The 20,969-nt window shown below is 32.4% G+C and overlaps 1 protein-coding gene across 2 annotated transcripts in view; it reads right to left on the minus strand.

Annotated features, from left to right (window-relative positions):
- The window catches only part of LOC105151924 (uncharacterized), a 33,062-nt gene extending 12,152 nt beyond the window's left edge, over nucleotides 1–20,910 (minus strand). Inside the window, exons 1-5 of one of the 2 annotated variants that reach the window (XM_087405097.1) lie at nucleotides 20,169–20,910; nucleotides 16,268–16,759; nucleotides 2,589–2,900; nucleotides 1,779–2,003; nucleotides 368–709 (exon numbers count right to left, since the gene is read on the minus strand). In XM_087405097.1, coding sequence (XP_087261223.1) covers nucleotides 368–709; nucleotides 1,779–2,003; nucleotides 2,589–2,900; nucleotides 16,268–16,343 — 955 coding nt within the window. In that variant the 5' untranslated portion in view covers nucleotides 16,344–16,759; nucleotides 20,169–20,910. The remainder of the gene's footprint in view (nucleotides 1–367; nucleotides 710–1,778; nucleotides 2,004–2,588; nucleotides 2,901–16,267; nucleotides 16,760–20,168) is intronic. The other variant, XM_011065907.2, reaches the window with a different exon arrangement.
- Nucleotides 20,911–20,969: the final 59 nt, after the last annotated feature.

Below are 20,969 nucleotides of genomic sequence, written 5' to 3' on the forward strand. Positions count from 1 at the left end.
TTTTTATTATTATAAACACGAATTTTAACTTCAAGAAAATTCTGAAAAATGTAAAATATATAATTATTCTTATATTTTCTTTGATTGCATTTTCAATTAATCATTATACAATTCTTTACGCGTATAGAATGTAATCAATTAATTTAAAATTGTCAATATAAAAATAAATAAAACAGATTACATGTGTAAACGTCAGCATAATTAATTAAATACAATACTAAGAAAATCAACCAAGGAACATTCAACACATATAAGTAAAGAAGGCCATATTTGGTCAAAGCGAGCCTTCGTATCTAATAGTATTTTTATATGAATGAATAGTATTTTTATAATTTCCAATTCAAGCAAATTAAAGCTAATTAAATACCTTCCGATATGAGAAAACGGACGGGAGTCGCCTGGGTGAAGGAGGAATTCGGATCTACTCGCGCACCGCAAGTCCAGTAGCCTTCTTGCTCCGGTAGGACGTTCTTGAACTTGATACTGCATTCCGTACTGTCATTACCAAAGGCTGGAAACGATTTCACGTCGAGGTTCCAGGGTTGCGACTGGTTCAGCTGCCGCCAGGACCACTGGCATTCGCGCACCGGCGACTTCGTCTGACACATTATCTGTGCCGAGGATCCTGCCGGCACCTCAACGACATTCTCGTGCTTCGCGAATGTAATGAGAATGCCTGAAACGTGCGCCAGTTGCACTTTCGGTATCTCTTACGTAATTTAAAAACAAGGGATTCGAAAGTTAGTTAGAAAGATCAACTCGCGAAAATATAATTAAAAATGAAACTCGTCGCAATTAATTATTTTTCTTTCTTTCTCTCATCATTCTGTTCAGTACGAGGCCTTGTATGCACTTTCATTTTCAGATTCTCTAATTAATTCGAAATCGACCTTTTCTAGAAGGAAATGTGTATCTATAATGTTTATATGTTTCATATAGCAATATAGTATGATTCATTCGCGATAGTTATCGAAGTAAACCGAATTCGAATGGAAACAACATTTCTATGATTCATTTGTCTTTCACTTTTTGGATGACTCATTCGCAGGATCGTTGTCAAAATTTAAAACTGAATCTAATAGATGTAAGATGAATAAAAAATCAAACATTACTGATAATTTAATACCAAATTTTAATTAAATATTGAAACACAGTGCAAAATAAATGATGATATTTTACGTCACAAAAGTCTGAAAATAAAAATATTATAATCATTGACACATTTGATAAGAACAAAGAGCGACATCCAGAGTATTTTGTCACCAAGAATTCAAGGTCGTCCGAAAGCAACTACGTAAATACATTGTGCTTATTCATATTTACCACATTCACGCGATTAAAATTGTAAACAAAGAACAGGACTATACGATTCAAACAATTTTATCTTTCTGGAATATCAGAAATATAAACAGATTAATAAAAGATAAGTGTGATGATCTTGTCAAATTTTCAAATAACTTGTCTGTAATTATTTAATCCGAAGCCTAATTAAATTGATTTATCAATAGAATGTAAATAAAAGAAGAAAGAAAAATAATTTTATTATATAGTATTAAAAAATTGTTTGAGTATAATATTTTTATACTTAAGAATTTTTTCTATTAAAAATTTCTCTTGTTATAAACATAGATACAAGTATTTCAAGACAAAAAGTAAAACAAACTTAGACTAAATTTGATCGAGTACGAGAAGATATCAAGATATCATATCTAAAAGTATATCTAAAAGTACAGAAATTTTGAAATCGATGGGATTAACAAGATTGGAATGAATCCTACCGTGATTAACATTAACGATGCTAAGCTTGGCAGGATCGGTGCTAGTGAAAGGATCGTTGGTCGAGGCTCTCGCCGCGCAAGTCCAGTATCCTGTCTGCTCGTGCTTAGTGCTGGAGAATCTCACGGAGCAATCGTTACTGTTATTCCCGAACGCGGGAAACTGTCGTACGGGCAATGGGTGGGTCGTGGGAGTTGCTGTAGTTGCGATCGTTGGGATCGCCGTGGCTGAAATCACCGAGAGGTTCGAGCGAACGGCATCGATGAATATTCAGCGCGTGATTACAGAATTATGAATAATGCTTGCGATATCCGGCGTAGAAAGATAAGCCTGAATATAAGAATAGTTATCGCGCGGACTGGATGAAAGCGATAAGAGAGAACACGTGGATGAATTTTAAAAGTGACTTGATTAATCTGGTGTTGAATTTATGATTGCATAAAAAACATCTTTAAAATTTTAAAGGAGAGATACTTTTCTATCGTTTTTATGGAATACTACGAGACTCTAGTCTTTCTACAATTAAATAATTTACACATTCTAAAAACTATAGATGTGGATTTAACACCTTGCGGGGTCTATAAAATTCTCACTATGTTGGTGTTAATATTAATACTATTGATATGGATTTAACATCATGAGTTTTAAATTCACATCATGATGATGTTGTGTAAATACCAGGGGTTAAATAAATCCACACCCTGTTGATATTAATACTAAAGAGTGAGAATTATATAGACACTACATCGATTCTCACGTGCATTAGGAATTGGATTTGCCGTAGAAAGAACAATGCGATATATTGCGCTTACTCGTAGAAACCGGTGGGCTTTCACTAACGTCCGGAAGCGGCAAGTGAACCGGTGGCAATGGCTGCCAGGACCATTGGCATTCAGTCACAGGATTAGCAGTACGGCATGCCAACAACACGGATGATCCCAGTTCCGTTTCCGTATGCTCCGGGATATCGACGAACATCACGGCAATCGGCGACGACTTCGTTCCCGGCATTATGTCGTCCATGGAGTGGCCCTGCACTTCAGGAACGATGGTCGATTCCGAGACATTTCCGATATCTTCTTCCGATATCGTAGTCGTATTAACGGATTGGTCGATAGGAATAGCTAAATATCAAGCAAAAAAAGCAGTAATTGTAAATTTATAATTTTCAAATTTGTTTTACTTGGAATATTTTTCTTTGTAATGAGAGATAATTGATAGAAATTAATTGCGTTAAAAAAAGCAGTTTTACAATTGTAGTAAAAAAGCTTCTTCAATGATATCTTATCCTTCCTCGCAGAATCTAAATCAATTGTATTAAAAAATCTTACAAGAATTACAAAATTACTTTTTTCTATTGAACGCAGTCATTGTAGAGTTACAAAAGGAAGTGAAAAAAAAAATATGCTTCGAAAAAATTTTTTTATGCCTTTCCCGCACGATAATATAATATAGGCGTTTCTACTCTCGTGAAAGTAACGAATGATAAAAAAATCACCGACATTAAATGTGTTAATAGAGCAAAGGTGTCCCTGCGTGAAAAATCGAAAGCGCAGGTCGGCAAGCCGATCGTCGCGAGGACGTCGCAAGATGTCCAGCGCGAAGAAGAACGGATATGTGGGACATGCTGGGCAGGAAGCTACCGACAGTCACGTAGACAATCGCCTTGCGTCGCGCGTCACCATGCGCAGATAGAATCAGGGTCGGATCGATAGATCGACTCGGGAATTGTTCTCCAAAAGCAACTGGCTTTATTTCCGCATTTGCGTGACTATTTGCGGAACTGATGAAACTTTATATTGTGCAAGAATTGCTGACGCAGACATCGTGTCTATTGCGCAGCCAGGCAACTGCTCACAGACATATGTTTACGTATAATATCATATCGTGAATTAAATTGACTACAATTATAATAGCAAAGAGAGACGCAGCCAAAATGGCTTTAAAATTCATGAGGTAGATGGATTAATTTAGAATAGCATCTATAAATATTAATTAATCGATTACTTTAGAATATAAATATTTATATAAGATATAAATAAGACAAGTGATCTCATAAATTTATAATAAAATAGATAAAAACTTTTAATATCATAAAATTTTGATAAAGTATAACAATTAATAAATTAATTAGTAATAATCTTGTTACATTAATTAATCATATTTCTTTTAATCATATTTTCTATATATTTATTTTAAATGTATAAAAAAAAGGAGAAGAAAGTAAAGGTTTCTCAAATTATATTGTTTTTAAATTCCAAATTAATTTTCAAATTAATCTAAATTGTTAAAATCGTTTAGGGGGATTTTAAAACTAATGAGTTAATAAGGATTCTATGAATCATTCACCAGCGATTGGCAAAGGAAGAGCGACCGATTGCACGCTTTCTACATGACGAGTATGTAGTGCGTGCACAATTACAAGTCCGAAGTTGGTCCTTGGTATTGTCGCGTAACGTTCGCCAGTTTATATATGAAGCCGATGTCGTCCTCAAGACAAACGGAGCTGGTCGCTGACACTGGAAGGTCGTTTCCTTTACATTGACATACTGATTGTCGGCACATGATTTTATAGCGCTACGTGTCGTTCGACCTTATTAGACCTGATCGAGTGTCGGAATCCCCGCATGGATTCCTCTGTCGCAATCGGCCATTGCACCAATTTCGTAACAACTATAATTCCGTACAATGTTACGCCTTGAATGGAGTCAGCGAACATGATGGAAATTCGTAAGCAGATCAACGTGATATTATTCTGAAGCTATTATTCTGAAGAGTTATATATTATATGTAACTATTTTTAGACATACGTTTGTAAAATTAAAAATTGTAGAATAAGATCTCATGGATTTAACTTTCACTCAAAGGACACTCCTCGCATCTTCCATTTCATGTTATTTTTATACTCGTCAAGTATGCAATTATTCCTCGAGTCAATTTTCTCAAAATTTATTCCTAATTTTACTTGGGATGCGATTTTCATCTCGCACCTTGATATTCTTCACTAACTTTAATTTTCACGCTAATTTTATAAAACATGATTTAGCTACTGCGCATAGCCGACCAAGAATTTTTGGGTCGAGGAAGTGGTAGATCCCATTGAGTTATTCTCATTATTTAACTTTCTATGACAAATATTCGCTTTCTTTGACAAATATGCGCGTCTTAACATTGGAGAATTGGCTTCAATGTCACATTGAATGAAAGATTGGTTTCAATCATGTTCGATCTTTTTAAAAGATTTTTCGAAGCTTCTTTATGGAAGGAAAATAAAATGGAAAAGTATGATCAATATACGATAATGGAATCTCATCTTGAGATCATTTTAAATAATAAATATAAGAAGTGCAGTCAGAACAGGATCGATTGATCTAGCAAAAAGGAAAATGGATTTAAAGAGGTCATGATAAATCTTATTCTACAATTAAAAATGCAAGTAACCCGTGACCTATTCAATAATACAAATAAAAAGTATAAATTTTTTTAATGAAATTTTAAGATCGATTCGATTTTACCTTCTTTAAGCAATTTTCTTTATATTTTTTTGTAATATAGTTATAATTAGAGTACGTAATAATCTTAATGAAATAGAACAAAGAAAATAAACGCTTTATAGACATTGATAAACGTATAAATTAAAGCCACTGATAACAAAATGGCAGAGTTTGATAATGAAACTAATTAACGTAAAGGTTAGACCTAAAGAGCAATCTTAATTGCTGGAAGTCTTAGGCATTATCGATATTTTAATTGTGAAAATTAATAAACAAATTTAAATGTGTAAAAAATAAGTAAAATATAATCCGACTTTTAGGATGATAAAAATTCGTTGTTGAAGCTTTGAGTATACTAGAATTTTTTCAGATTTTCAAATAATCCAGAACAATAAAAAATTTGCTGTGTTTCTCTTATTCTTAAAATTTATATTACCGGCGAAAAATTAAAAATAAGCTACTTATAATTTATATTTTGAAAATAATATACACATATGTGCACAGGAATCATTAAAATTTAATTACTAGTTATTAAAATGTGCAGTATTAATATTTTGTTTATTTCAAGGGAAAAAATCTTTAACTTTTAAATATATCTTTCGATCTCTCTCGAGGAGATGTTAATTTTCCCCTGACAATATTCCCTCCAAAATTACCAATTCAAATACTTGTGCCATACGGAAGATAGTTAAGGCGAATGCAAATTGTCAGCTTATATGAGTCAGAATTGTGCGTGCTTTAAGTAGTTATCTATGCGTGAAATATTCTTCTCTGATATTGTTAGACGCGGCTATTTAACTGACGATAATTATGAAAATCATTAATCATTACAATGGATGCGCAGTAGCATTAAAACATAGACGTAACTAATATTATTTCCTATTTATGATAATAAAAAGCAACATAATACTCAAGATTTATTACGAGATATAGTTACAGGATATAAATTTAAATAAAAAATATGTTACGAAAGTGTGCGGAACATTGTTACCTTACGATTATTCTTGACAGACAATTGCGGTAATCAAAATCATTATAAAAAAAGAATCTATTGCTTAAGTTAAAACATTATTCTCGTGATAATTATCTAGAAAAAAAATTGAATTTTTTGCTAAAAATGATGACGTCAGGATGGATTTTTTAACTTTCCTTTCCATGAAATCTTAATGTTTCGTTATTACAAGCATATATATATAATATTACATCATATTTATGCATCAAGATAAATATACCTTTCTGATGAGGCCTTCGAATTGTTATAAACAAAATTATTTCAGAAAGTATGCTCGTCAAACTTCCTTGGAAGATTAAAAAAATATTTATAATCCAGACGCAAGGGATTTTGTTCGATTTGAAGGTTTATTTGAATTCGTTGAACTACTGAGCTATAAAAATCGACTGTTCTCTTTTTGTGAGAAGTGAGAAATCCTTGACGTCATCATTCTTGCTATGACTCGAACAGGTTTTTAATCGACTATTACAGGAACCTTATGCTGTATTAATTATACGCGTAAAACTAAAATAGTAAATGTAGTAATGAGTAATATTTTAAAAATAGTATGTTTATGACCTGTTAAAATAACTTTCTATATGCAAAATGATCCTGATTTTTATTTTTAACGTCAATAAACAGTCAAATTCTGTAACCAACATCATTTTCATTTTCATGACATCGAAATAAAGTCATTTTAACTTTCTCTTGATTTAGTGTATTTTTTGGTTTTTATTAAATTTATATCAGCATTTGAAAGATACCCTTTCCTTTCTTCCGGTCTCTCCGAGATTTTAACATAATTCTAATGCCAGGATACTTTCAATTTGGTTTCTCTTCTCTATAATCAATCCCGGAAATGCGCACAGCTGATCACAGCCCTCCGGTTTCCTGCCGATGAATCGACTCACCGCGAATATTAATCGATCGCACCATTACTGATCAGACTCGGAAATCCATCGTCGTCGTATTCGTTTCCGTTCACGAGATCATTTTCGCTAGTCGCGTTTGCATGCTATCCATAATTTCTCCACTTGCTATCCAGTTGAACATATATATGTCATCCGACGCGAATTTAAATCACGGACATTATCGATCATAAATCTTTCAATCGATCACGGCCGATAGCGATTCTATAGATTTTTTGAAACGAGTTTTTCTTTTCTTTCTATAGAGGAATTCTCTAACATCTTATCGACAATGAGAGCAGAATCATCTTTGTCATTAGCCGTCGCTAATTAACGATACAGTTAATATGACATTAGAAAATCTCACTAAATATCAATCTTTTACTTGTTTCACTTTTGTTACATTTATCTTTGTTACATTTATCTTTCTATTCCGATTTATCACTTACATAACTTTTATTAATAATTAAAGTCTTTGGGATAATCATTTAAAAATTAAAAAAAATTTATGTGAGAGTACGAACGAATAATTGCATAGATTAATAATTCAAAAGTTAGAAAGAAAAACTTATAAAAGCCTGTAAGAGTTAATGCAGTTATTCACGAATAATCATTCCTACAGACTTCCTTTCTAAACTTTGAATTATTATTCCAAAGCCTTATTTACTTTAATTGCTAATAAAAGTTACATGAATGTTATATATAAGTCGAAAAATTAATTTTTGTAGAATTACTTTCTGATTTTATTAGAGTTTTCCCTGGAATTGTGAATTTTTATTTTTTCTGGAGAGACTTATGTTTATTTCTATCAATATAGTTTAATTTTAATCTCTCAGTTCAAAACTCTTCATCTTTTTCTAAGGCTCGTTTCTACCAATATAGATATATATATCTTCATGTTTTTCTAGTTCTAAGAATTAGAAATAGATGAGAAGTAAGTTGAACCGAGATTAAAGTTGATCTACATTGGTAGAAACGAGCCTATTCTCAGAACTGAAAAAGTTAATGTACATTGATAGAAACGGGTATTAATCAATATAATCTAATTTATTTTTTTCAATATTCATTAATATTATTATATCCTTTCACAAAAAGTTATCGAACTTTGTGATGTTAGTTTTTTGCATTTTTCTAGCGGTGTTTATTGCAGGATAATAACTGATATAGCTTCTATTCTTTTTTTCAATCCTCCCTCTTTTTCTTCTCACGCACGGCTGACTTCTCGTCGAGGTATGTGCACGTCTGTTTTTTATATTTACACGACGGTGACGACGTCGATGCCTTGAAACCTGAGAATTCCGTAAACGGCGAGACGTACGCCTGACGAGCGCGAGAGCCGAGCGGACCGTGTCAAGGATACGCAGGAATGTGCATCCTTCGTCCTCAGGAGTCTGTTATCTCATGCTAATCGCACAATCGTACAATCATTTTCGAGAAGATATCACTATGAAATATCGGACTTCTATAATTCCGCATTTCATTACTTTAACACGCTCCGTGTCCTCTCATCTTTTTTTTATCTACGATTAACACATATCCAAGAAGAGGAAGTTACCTTCTCTACATAATCATAAATGTAACTGCAATCAATTCTATTCTGGTGCTTTAAATGCATCTCCGTGATGTGAATTAAAGAGTGAAGAAATGAGTATAAAAGGCGAATATTAAAAGCGTCAATGTCGATTATTTAACATTTCAAGCGCGTTAAAACCGCGTAAATAAGAGATAATTTATGTGTCACTGTATTTCATGTAAATTATCAAGCTCACATACTAGTGTCGTTCACATTCAGTAAAGCGCGAGGATCGGCTCAATGAGGTTCGATCTACTGACGCGTGACGTTCGACTAATCGACACTTACTACTTACGCGTTCTCGATGAACATCCAGGTTACGCATTGCTTAAGCCTTTCGCATCTGGACAGTTGGACGCAGAGTATGAGACGCGTAAATCGTGATTTACCTCATTATCCCGTAACGTTTAATTTTTTTTCCGTAAAAACATCGCGCGTGTACGAATCGTTGTTGCAAAGTGTTCACCTTGCAGTTTCCGTTGCATCCTCATTTTAAATTCTATCTCTATCTAAGCAAAACAAAAAGTCATGATGACATCAAAATGATGACTTCAAAATGATTATTAAAACTCACTTTTTGATCATAATTCACTTTAACATCATTTTGACATTATTGTGACCTGTTGTTCTGCTTCAATGAATATTCCTCGGTTCAATTTTTTTGTACATATGTGGAAAAAACGGTTTTGCTGAAATATCTAAAAATTCAATTAAATGCAAAAGAGAAAATAATTTTCTTAGACAATCATAATTATTATATAGGATATTTTAGCTGATTGCTAGAATATAAAAATATTTTACAGTGTCGTTCAATATGCTTAAGTTTTCTACATAATTCTTTTGTCCAAAACAAAACAAAATTATTTTCAGATCTACATCCAGTCAAATTTTTAGATATTTCCAAAAAAGAGTTTCATTCTTTCCATACGTAAGTATAAATACAGTCGCATTTAGCGAAGAAAGTTTATTTTACAACTGTTGGAAGTTTCCTTCGATAAGAAAAAGTTATTTTTCTAGGTCAGTCTATATTTAAAAGTATAATCCAATCAACGCAGAAAAACTTCCAACAGTTGCAAAATAAACATTCTGCTGAACGTCGATTCTAGTGCTAATTCGAATTCGCATAAATATGCCATCTACATTTCAAGATCACGGAAGTGACGCTGAGATTTTTCCTTATATCTACGACTGAGTATCTACGACTGTAAGATTACGTGTGCGTTTCAATGAATGCAGTTTTTTATACACATAGGATGTCTCCGGGGAGAGAAGACGGGGAGAAATCGCATTGATCGCGTGGAATGATAATCGCAGCCTATTCTTCGCGAGTTTCGGCGCGGCTCTCTTATGTCGCTCCTTTTTCCTCCTCCTTCTTCTCCTCCTCCGTAAAGCACGCAACATGCCGTTGTCTCGGCACTACACTGTCGGCCCCGAAAGAACTGGTTCTCCCTCAGGGAGGGTGGTTAAACCCGGTGCAATGCGTGCATTTAGTGAAACATCGCGCTGGAATGCAAACACGTGAGTGGTAGGCAGGGGAAGGGTTGCTGGATGTACCTGCGTGCATGGGAGCCGTCCGGTAGGCGAAGGGAAAGAGAAGGCAGAGAAGAGAGCCGCGCGCGCCGGAATTCGTACGAATTCCTCACCGCCCCCGGCGGTGGGATGTATTTTATGTACGGCGTGGCGTGATGCACCGGTCGACCTATGAGGATCGCCTAGGATATCACGATTGGAATACCACTGCATACTGTATGAGATGTACGATGTACGTTGTATGTTGTACATATGGTTCCTTTACTTCAAAAGTGACACAAATAAAAAAATATGATTCTCGAGTTATTACTGTTTAGGAACTCTTTGATCAACTCCAATTAATATTAATCGATGGTTAACATCGATCATCACAATTACCAACTGAACATAGTTTATCAAGAAGAAGAAGAGAAAGGAGAAGTTTTAATTTATTGAATTACTGCTGGCACTTTTGTAAGTTAATCATCGATTAAACTTAATTAAAGATGATGAAAGAGGGACTGAACAGTTTAGCGGCGTCTATAATGAGATTTTAAGACGTAAAACTTAAGCTTTAAGCCTCAAGTTGTAAGAAATTGACCAATCATAGTCGATTATTCTCATCACTTGACTGTGATTGATGAATTTCTTACGGCTTAAGTCTTAAGATTTAAAGTTTTAAGGTCATGGCATATGAAAAAAATTTAAGCAGTTAAACGTAAATAGTGAGCAAATTGGCCAATCATAGTAAAAACCGTAATAAATAGTAACAAATCCAAAAAGCTGATTTCCTTTCTGCTTATCTGTATGTCTTACTGCTTAAGTTTTTTGTGTGCTATAATCTTTAGGCCTTAAAATCTCATACGCCACTTTAAGTAAACATTACTTATTAATCATTAAAAGTAAACTAAGTTAACTTCATAAAAAATCATTAAAATTATTTTACAATTCAAATGAAACGGTTTTAGGAAATTTATTTTTAAAAAATTATATCATAACTCAAAAAGAGAAGATTTTTAATAATTGTAAAATGAAAATGACAAAAATGTAATTTGATCATGTTAAATATTGTTCAATATTATTTGATAACCTTTTTACTAATATTATTTAATTAGCAAATAATTTTCTGTTAATTTAAAAAATAGTTTTTCCCTTTTCTGGAAAATTTAATTTTTTATGGAACCATTATGCTATGTATTAATTTTCTGTTATTCAAAATCATTCTAAACTTACAAAACTTACTAATTTTTAAATTAAAAAATTATTTTTTGCTCATATACATTAACTTATGTTAAATAAATTTTAAATTTTATTAAATCATCAGTCATAAATGCATTGTTACTAATAAAATTTTCTTCCTATTGTATTACACGTAGATCAAATTGGGCCCGAGCAGTTTTAACGTAATCAATTCTATAACAGCCTATGAGGGTTATAATCAAATAAAATTATTGACGAAGGAAGATATTACACATTTCCATCTAATGAATTTGCATTTATTGTTACTATTGATTGTCCTTACAAAAATTCACTTTAATACTGTAATTTATTTTAATACTGAAAAATAATGATTAATTACTTACTTTGAGTATTACTGCTGTTCAGTAGATACTTTTAATATTCAAAATAAGTAATTAATTTTTATTGTCCAGGATTAAATTTTTGTAAGAATGTTTTACACGGATTTGATTGATCTTTGAGAATTGGTGCTCGCCAACGAAGAAATCGCGCGCGATGGCCAGCGCTAAAAGCGACGCACGTGATGCACTGCGTTTCGCTCTGATTCCGACCGCGTGAAAGATCTCAGTATGATTTCGCCTAGTCTTAGCATCGGCGAAAACGCAGCACAGTCGCTCATTGATTTGTTATTCTGGCGACGCGCGGGACGAAAGTGAATCGATCGGAACTAAAGCCTGTTCAGACCGAACAATTTTTAAATCACGTGAAAAAACCGTTCAAATCTGATTGTAAAATTCATTATAAAATTCACGAATTCTTTTACATTTGGTCATCCATTGCTTTTTTATTTAAATAATTCTGTTGTATAAAAAATCAATTTTGCAATATCGATTGTCGGCTTTTTTATTTTTTCCGTAAGAAAAAAATTTATATTAATAGATAAGAATACGTAAATAATTTTTGTCCATTTCTATTAATGCAGATTAATTTTAATTTTAGTTTACTTACTTTTTATCTTCTTTTAATTACAAAAATTAGAAAAAAAATAGGAAGTAAATTAAACCGAGATTAAAATTAATCGACATTGATAAATTAACCTATCATGTCGCGCTATGATTGAAAGATAACATAATTTTTGTATTGAGCACAATACATTCCTTCTAAATCGCCCTTTAAATTTCATGTTGGCGTATCGCTTCTACGCGTCGCACGTACGTCTTTCGATGACGTGCTGAACTTGTTAATGAAACGCAATCACCGTGGCGAACGTAGAAGGAGAAAAGAGATCCCGAAACACAGATCGCGAGCAAGAGAATCGCCTCGAGCTGGTTTCACTGCCAACGTGGATCTATTTGCAGCACGTAGAAGTAGACTTCAATGCTAGGAAGGCGATATCGAATCAAAATGCTTTCTCCGTTAGTACAGAATTTTCAATAACCGATCTTTCAGAAGCATTTTTGAATTATAATATAGTAAATTATGAATAGTGAATAAAAAGTAAAAAGAAAATCTATGATTTCTACTTTTATTTTATATTTTATATCGAAGATGTATTCCAAATATTATAACATAAAATTATAAATTTATTAGTTTACTTAGCAAATTCATTTTTTTTTAAATAAAATATGTAACCTACATAGTAACCTACATAAATAAAATTATTACATGTTGAAGATATGGCTTGTAGATTTATCAGAAGTATTGATTATATCAATGTCATACCTCGACATACCAAGATAATGTTTTTGAATAATAAGTGATAACTTGCAGTTATAAATTGCAGAAAACATTGTAATTTCCATAATTATACGATTGCTGAGATATCTACCAGAACTGAGAATGTAGAAACGGACAATTACATGAAAAGTAAAAGAAGATATAAAAAATTCGCAAACATATCCTTCGCGAATCTTTCATCTCGTGTTGCTTCTTTAACTTCCAAGTGAAACTTCCTTTTTGCGATTTTAAAAATTTTCGAAGAATTACAAAAACAAGTAATAAAATATACGAGTACATATAAGAGACGAATAAAACAGATTAGAATAAATTTCTGTACAATACTTGAATTTCGGATCTATCTCTGAGAATTCTAATGTTCGAGGCGAATCGGACAATTGCGTCATATCGATAATGGATCCAAATGCCCTCGCAATAGTGATTTCGAATGCAATTGGTATCGTGATTTAATATACGTGGCCCTTGTTGTGATTAAGGTCTTTGAAACCGTAAAAGTGATGATGATTCCGCATATCGATTCCGTGTTATGCATGACATACGTTATCGTGCATTGTTTATAGTGTTTATTAGCGCGTGTTAACGATCGCACATAATATCTGATTAGAGGCGAGCGGCTTAAGAAGTATTGTTCAAGGCGCTACGTGCGGACATTGAAATTATATAATCATATAAGAAGGTTATTTGTGAGAAGCTGTGGGAAAATGTTATACTAAACTATTTTTTGCTGCATAAATTACAGAATTAAAAATCGGATTATATCAAGGATTATATTATATATAGAATATTGTTTAAAATTTATAGCGCAAATTTTTATGTACTTTGTCTTTTATTGCTTTTTATATATTATAAAAACATTACTTAATTACAATAATTATATAATAATTATATGATAGATGATATGGAATTATATTAGGTGTTGGAATTAATTCGTAGCGTTTTTAATGAAAGAATGTTATTTATTTCACATGAGCATTAAAAAATACATTAATGAAAGTACTTCCCATCACTTGTAAAACGCTACGAATTAATTCCAACACCTAATATAATAATAGATATATACATGATATAGCAAATGCAAACGAAATCAGGCAAAATCAACGTGTTGATTCTAGAATAGATCTGAATTTTAATGTAAAGTATAATTATTTTTAATATAATAAAAATATTTAATTTTAACGGTTATTTATACATATACATTGGATTAAATAAATAAATACTAAATTTCCGTGATGGAATGTATGAGAAAATGAGAGTCAATTTTTCGGAGCACAGAATCTGAAAATGAACTCGAGGATGAAGTTCTCCAGACCGTGACAAATAAAGTATGTAATCGACCGATTTTACTGACCACGAAGAAGATATCTTCAGTTCTTAGTTTTTGACGCGCGAAAGCGAGAAACACAGACACTTATTCGAAATCGTGAAGAAAATGTTGCTTAGAGTACGAATTGTAATCTAATTCGAAAGTGTCTTGAGCAAAGAGCGAGAGCGCAAAAATAAACTTGCAGAGATGAGCGAATAAATTCAACTGACAAAATTATGAGTGATTGAGCGACTGATCTTGGGAGACTCAATCTTTGAAAGTCATTTTCTAAAAGATTTCAGGCTCGTAGTGTTTAGCAATCGACAAATAATAACACCTAACGGTTTTCGTTAACAAAATAATTGCTTGATAAATAAGAAGTGTTGTTGCTGTTTATAATTTGTGTTTATGACATTTGTGTTTATTTGACAGGACAAAAGATAGAGCGAACGATTGCTGATTTAAAATTTATTAACACTGTACAAAAAGAATGAATAATTATAAAATTAAAGTGATTTCAAATAATATTAAAAAATTAAGAAAATTTTGTCGCAAATTGAATTTCTAGTTTAATTTATCGTTTAAATGAATCTTTATTTTAACAATGTGATTTAATTTAAAGCTTTATCGTATAATAAAACGATAAATTACAAAGTTGCAAAACTAAAAATTCTTTTATCAAATCACAAACGCAAATTTCGCAGATATCTTGACACAATTAATTAAAGTGAACGAACTAATCTTAAAGATTGTAGCTTCGACTTGATGAATGTCCTAATACAATTGTCGTCGTCAAATGAAAAAGAAAAGATTTTCAGGGACTCTAAGCGCTCGAACGAAGATCAGTACATCCTGCGTTACATAATACATTAATCTCCATCGCGAGTCCCTGTAATCGCTCAATTACATAAGTAATTTTCGTCGAGCCAATCAATCGACGACGCATCAAATTTCTGTCATTACATATCTACGACCGATGCATACCCAAGTGGCTCGAGTGATGGTGAGTCGCATTGTCAATTTACAGCCGCGTTTAGAAATAAGTATCGATCGTTATCATCTAGCTTTCTATTTTAAGACGCTTCACTTCGATCGGCTATCAGAAACTATATCGAGAGCGCCAATTAGAATGCAAATGACTGCTCGTAACTTGCAGGCGATAACAAGCGTTGTCAAGATAGCGATTAAAACTTTAGAAGTTTAATAAAATAAAGGTAAGAAAAAAGTAAGAAAGTAATTAAAAATAAAGGTAAGAAGAAAAATGAAATTTAAATATAAATATTAATTTATACCTAAATATAAAAATTAATCCTAAGAAACTGATGAAAATTATTTACAAAAAAGTTTTAAATAAAAAAAGAGCTCATTAACATCAATAATAATGTAAAAGCAATTAGATAAAAGTTTTGCTTTTTGATATATACTTCTTGCTTTCTATCATCAAATTTTATGCTTCAAAAAATATCGATGATCATAATACCAACTACTTCATACGCTTTTGAAATAATTAATTAGTCTATTTGTTATATCAAGTGAAAAGTAAGATAGTACAATATCGCTTAATTGATATCTTGCTGTTTCCTACTTTTATTTTAATTAAATTTATTTTATTAAATTAAAATAAATTACTTTATTTAAGTAATTAATTATCTTCACGTAATTTTAATGAAATGTGCAACACCTGCGAATGTCTGCATTATTTTTCGGTAACCAAAGTGTCGAATAGCGGTTCGAGGAACTCCTGATGACTAATCTAAACGATTGGCAGTTGGAAAATCGTTGATAGATCGTACTTACCGCGACAGGCGATGCCGAGGGTGAACAGCAGGGTGATCCTGATGATCGTCATTTTGGAGAACGACCGAGACGTCATCCGCGACAACGGCGGCACATTTATTGCTGTAATTACGGTGCGACGAGTTATCGACGGTGACGACGAGACGGAAGTGTCGACCGTCGCGACGTCGTACGTCGTACGTCGTAAGGCACGTGTATTATCGCCGAGACGTTAGCTCGCGTGCGATTTGTACTGGTGACAGCGCGACGACAGCGCATGTAAGGGCGTCCCCCTCTTCGTGAGATGTACGAGCGTTTTCTAGTTGCTGTGTCCGCCTTCCGCACTGACTTGGATCTCTATCCGGTTCGCGACTTGAAGAACCATCAAGTGCTCGACTTCGCCGATCAGCCGGTTCGCGATCACGCTCCCGTTCTCTGACGATCGATCGCCGATCTCGCGGGATAAAATCACCGACGCAAAGAACCTTCGCTTCCTTCGACGGTTCAAATGATCTGCATTGAATGGATAATATTAAGGTCCGTTTGGTTTTTTTTTTGTATAATATATTATTATAGTATTATTATACACTATTGTATAATAATAATTGTATAATAATTGTGCATAATAATTGAGTATAGATGCACTGAGAAAAAATGTACTAAATTTTTGATAAATATTTGTTTGAATAGTACTAGCTAAATATTTACTAAATGTAAATATATATTTATTTGATACAAAAATAATTAAAGAACTGGAAAGGATACGGGCAATAGGAGTCAACCGCAGAAGTTTTCCAGTTGTTTGATTTATAAAGAATTTTGATTAGTTTGATTTGTTATACGAAAAAATAATTAATTTAATTTATCCATTATTTTTTTATTCAATAAATGTATATTTGCCGTGAGTAAATGTTAATTAAGTTAATATTATTCAAACAAATATTTATTAAAATTTGATATATTTTGTCTTAAAGTATGCAGTATTTCATGCACGCAAAGTATTTTGAAATAAGTTACATCTGATGATTTTAATGCTATAGATTTTCCAATAGAGAGAGATATACAAAGTTAACTTTATACAAAGAAAGAAGTTTGGATTGTTATTCGTTATCTTTAATACTTAATATTAAGATAATATTTTAGCTGCGTAATGTTGCTAAAAGTATTAGTCAATTTCAACAAAAAAATTTACTTGTGTATATGAAATCAAAAGCAAAACAAATAATTTGACTTACAATAACTTATACAGAACAATGATTATATTTTGCTATAGATTTATATATTTTATGAAAAGAGAAGGCAAGAATATTATTTTTGTTTTATTTTTCGGTTATCTCTTGCGTGCAGCTTTGTGTGGAATTTTATTCCATCCATTTGTACAATGTTTATGCAAACTTTTATACGTGAATTTTCTACCAAATGCTTATTCTGTGATAACGCTTTAAAATTGTTCCGTCGAAATAGACTTTACTCGCGTGATGGCAGTGATTTATGGAGCGATCGATGAAAAGAGGGTTAGTGCTGCACAATGAGTACTCTAATCCTTTGTGTGCGAAATAAGATTAATTATCCCAAACCCCTTTACTTTGCTCTTTCAAGTGTGTCTTTACCTTATCGCGGAAAAAAGTTGGAATCTTTTTTAATTATCATGTATTGCGATAAGTCTTGATGGATTTTTTTTTGTTCTTTCGTATAATTCCTTAAACTCTAATCTTCTACTATAATATCTTATTTATAAGAAAGGAAATATTTAAATATTATAATAACAGTTATAAATCTTATTATAAAAAAATTGAATTGTCAAAATCATAAATATTATTTACACTTAAGGTTCCTCATCACTTATACTATCTTAGATTATGAGAAAATAATATGAGAGAAGTAAGAAGATATATAATAAAAATTCTTTTAAAAAGTATTAAAATAAAAATATTTTTTAATAAGAGCCAGGATATTTTACAAATCTGTTCCATTGGTCGTAAATATTGTTTTATTGAAAAATACTTTTATTTTAATGTATCATATAGAAATTTTGATTATGCGTTTTCTCGCTTTTAATGTTACAATTAAAATAACCATGGTAAGTGACCAGAAGTCTTAACAATTTTTTTTTTACTTCAGTTAAAAAATAAGAAAACGGATTTCAAAAAAATTAGTTCAAAAATTATAAATTAATTATATTTTACAGCTTGTTGATCTCTCTCAATCATTTTGCTGGTGACGAGGATTGGCATTACTCGCAATCGATTTATTTATTAACATTTAATTAATTAAAATATTTTTCAACTTTACTAGCAGAAAATATACACATGATATCTATAATCACTAACTCTCGAAACAAATGGAATCGCCGATATCGGTAGTAATCACATTCTTAGTACAGCCGGATCTACTCGAGCGCAAAGTAATGCGACTAATTACTGGGTTGCACTCCTAATTAGCATATAATGGAGCACAAAGAGATCGTAAACAAGCAATCGTCTAAATATAACGCCAGTTTTAAGTAAAGCCGCACTTGAGAGTGCATTTCCTTGAACTTTCCATGGCTAACGGAATGTCAATTAACTAGGCTGATTCATCCGATTGGATATTTTGCGAGAGAGCGAGGGTGGAATATTAATTTATACAAATATATACGCGTAGAATTCTTTAAAACTGTCTGTTAGTTCGATTAAGTAATTTATGCATACGCATGGCATGCTTTAATCTTGTTCTCGGAATTGTAATGTCGAACGATCATAACTCAAATGTATCATCCGAATTTTTAGACAGAAACAAAAATGTAATAAATACACCAGAAAAATTGCAAATATAGTATTTATATTTATAATATTGATGCAAAGTTTAATAATAATATGATAAAATAATAAAAATTAATAATTAATGCAATTATCTACAAGTATTTATTATCATCTTTTTGTAATATAAATATTATTATTTGTTAAAAATTAATAATTAATTGATAAAACAAAAACATGAGAAAAAATAAACTGCGTCTTAATTATTATAGACTGCGTTTTTGTAAGAAAATAATTTAATTTCTTACAAGGAAATTAAACAAAACATTAATCATCTGTTAAGTTTCCTTTCTTTGTAAAGCCAAGTTCTTCTACAAGACTTTCTGATTCATCCTACTGCATTCAAGTGACGATCGTTTGAGCCATGCGCATACATCTCGATCGCTCACGCATCTCTGTTAACGTAATACTGTCACCATTATCGCGTGCGCATACGAATACCGTACATTAAACGCCATTCGTCCGTGCGTTTTCCTCATTCTACTTCAAGCAAGAATATCTTCTGCGTAAGCACGCACTTAATTTCCAACTCGCGGATATCGATCGCAATATTTATGGTATTATCTCGTCTCATTAATTCACATCGACCTAATAAACTGTAACAAAACCGTTGTCTAAATTTTTCTACACTTTTTAACATGTGCATTACATTTTGTCTCAAAGTTATTAATTAATCGCAAGAGGACAACTTTTTATAAAAAATATTAATTATTTAATTATTAAAATGTTCCCTTAAATATTATTTCTAATACTTATTATTTCTTAAATACTTTTCTGAAGATTGTTTCAAAATATCTCTAAAAATTGTTAAAAAATGCCCTTTGCCTCTTCTAATTGTAAGATCTATCTATAGCGATTTCCTTTTTATTTTGCTCTTTTTTTTTCTTTTCCAAACTAGTAATCGTGACAATTTCATGATTTCGCTACTTTTCTAAAAATATTCTTACTATGAAATATTGCCCATAAAAATCTTAAGAAATCTTTCCGTATTCTCGATTTTTTCCAACTTCTTTCTTTATTTCATAACTTCAAAATTATTCTAATCAATTATCAAAGTAATATGACTAAAAATCGATAATATTTGAATATAATATTGTATTTTTAACGTTTTCAACATTACTCACTGTATTTTCCTGATTCTGGAAAATATTTCTTCTTTCCACGTATTCGCTCGAATAAAAAGTGAAGACTTTTTGCGAATCTTCAAAGGGTATTTGTTTTGTCAGGTAGTGAATACTAGAGTATTCGCAGAATATTTGGAGCACCGGACTTTCTGCGGTTCAAAAAGTAGGATGCGGATTTCAAACGATGCGATTGTGGATCTCTTGATCCCATCAATATCTAAATTATTCATCAATGAGTTTACCAGCTACGACGCCAAAATTTTAATGGAATTTTAGGTAAACGAAAACGCGTCTGCCTCTATCCCGCCAAAACTCGAGTATCTTACTACCGAGTAGTACATGTACTCGTGGTGCATTTGTCGCGCAAAGTGTCCGTACTGCGATCGCATGTAAAACATGGATTTCATTCCAAAGTACGCCCTTTGTCACGGCTCTTTCTTACTCCGCGAGAGACATTCGAGTACTCGGACACACTTGATCCACTAACGAGTACAACAAGTGATTCGCGGAGATCCGTAGACGGATCGCGAGACGCAAGATTTCGAATTCCTCGCTTGCTTTTCCGTTTCGTATTAAAATTCTTCCGGGTACCGGGTCTTTCGGACGGGTTTACGATTTCGTCCTGATCGTCGTCTGGTATCGAGTACCGGTGGTATTTCTCGCGGGGTGTCCGCCGCGCGCGGAGTGTCGCGTACTCGCGGAGTGGTGCGCCGACTACAACTGTAGGCGACTCGACGATGATCGTCGTCGACCGCGCACCAGCACGACTCAGCCGGTCGCAAGTGGGGGTCCAACATTTAC

This window comes from Acromyrmex echinatior, chromosome 4 (assembly GCF_024713525.1).
Source record: "Acromyrmex echinatior isolate Ae372 chromosome 4, ASM2471352v2, whole genome shotgun sequence".
NCBI classification, from domain to species: Eukaryota; Metazoa; Arthropoda; class Insecta; order Hymenoptera; family Formicidae; genus Acromyrmex; species Acromyrmex echinatior.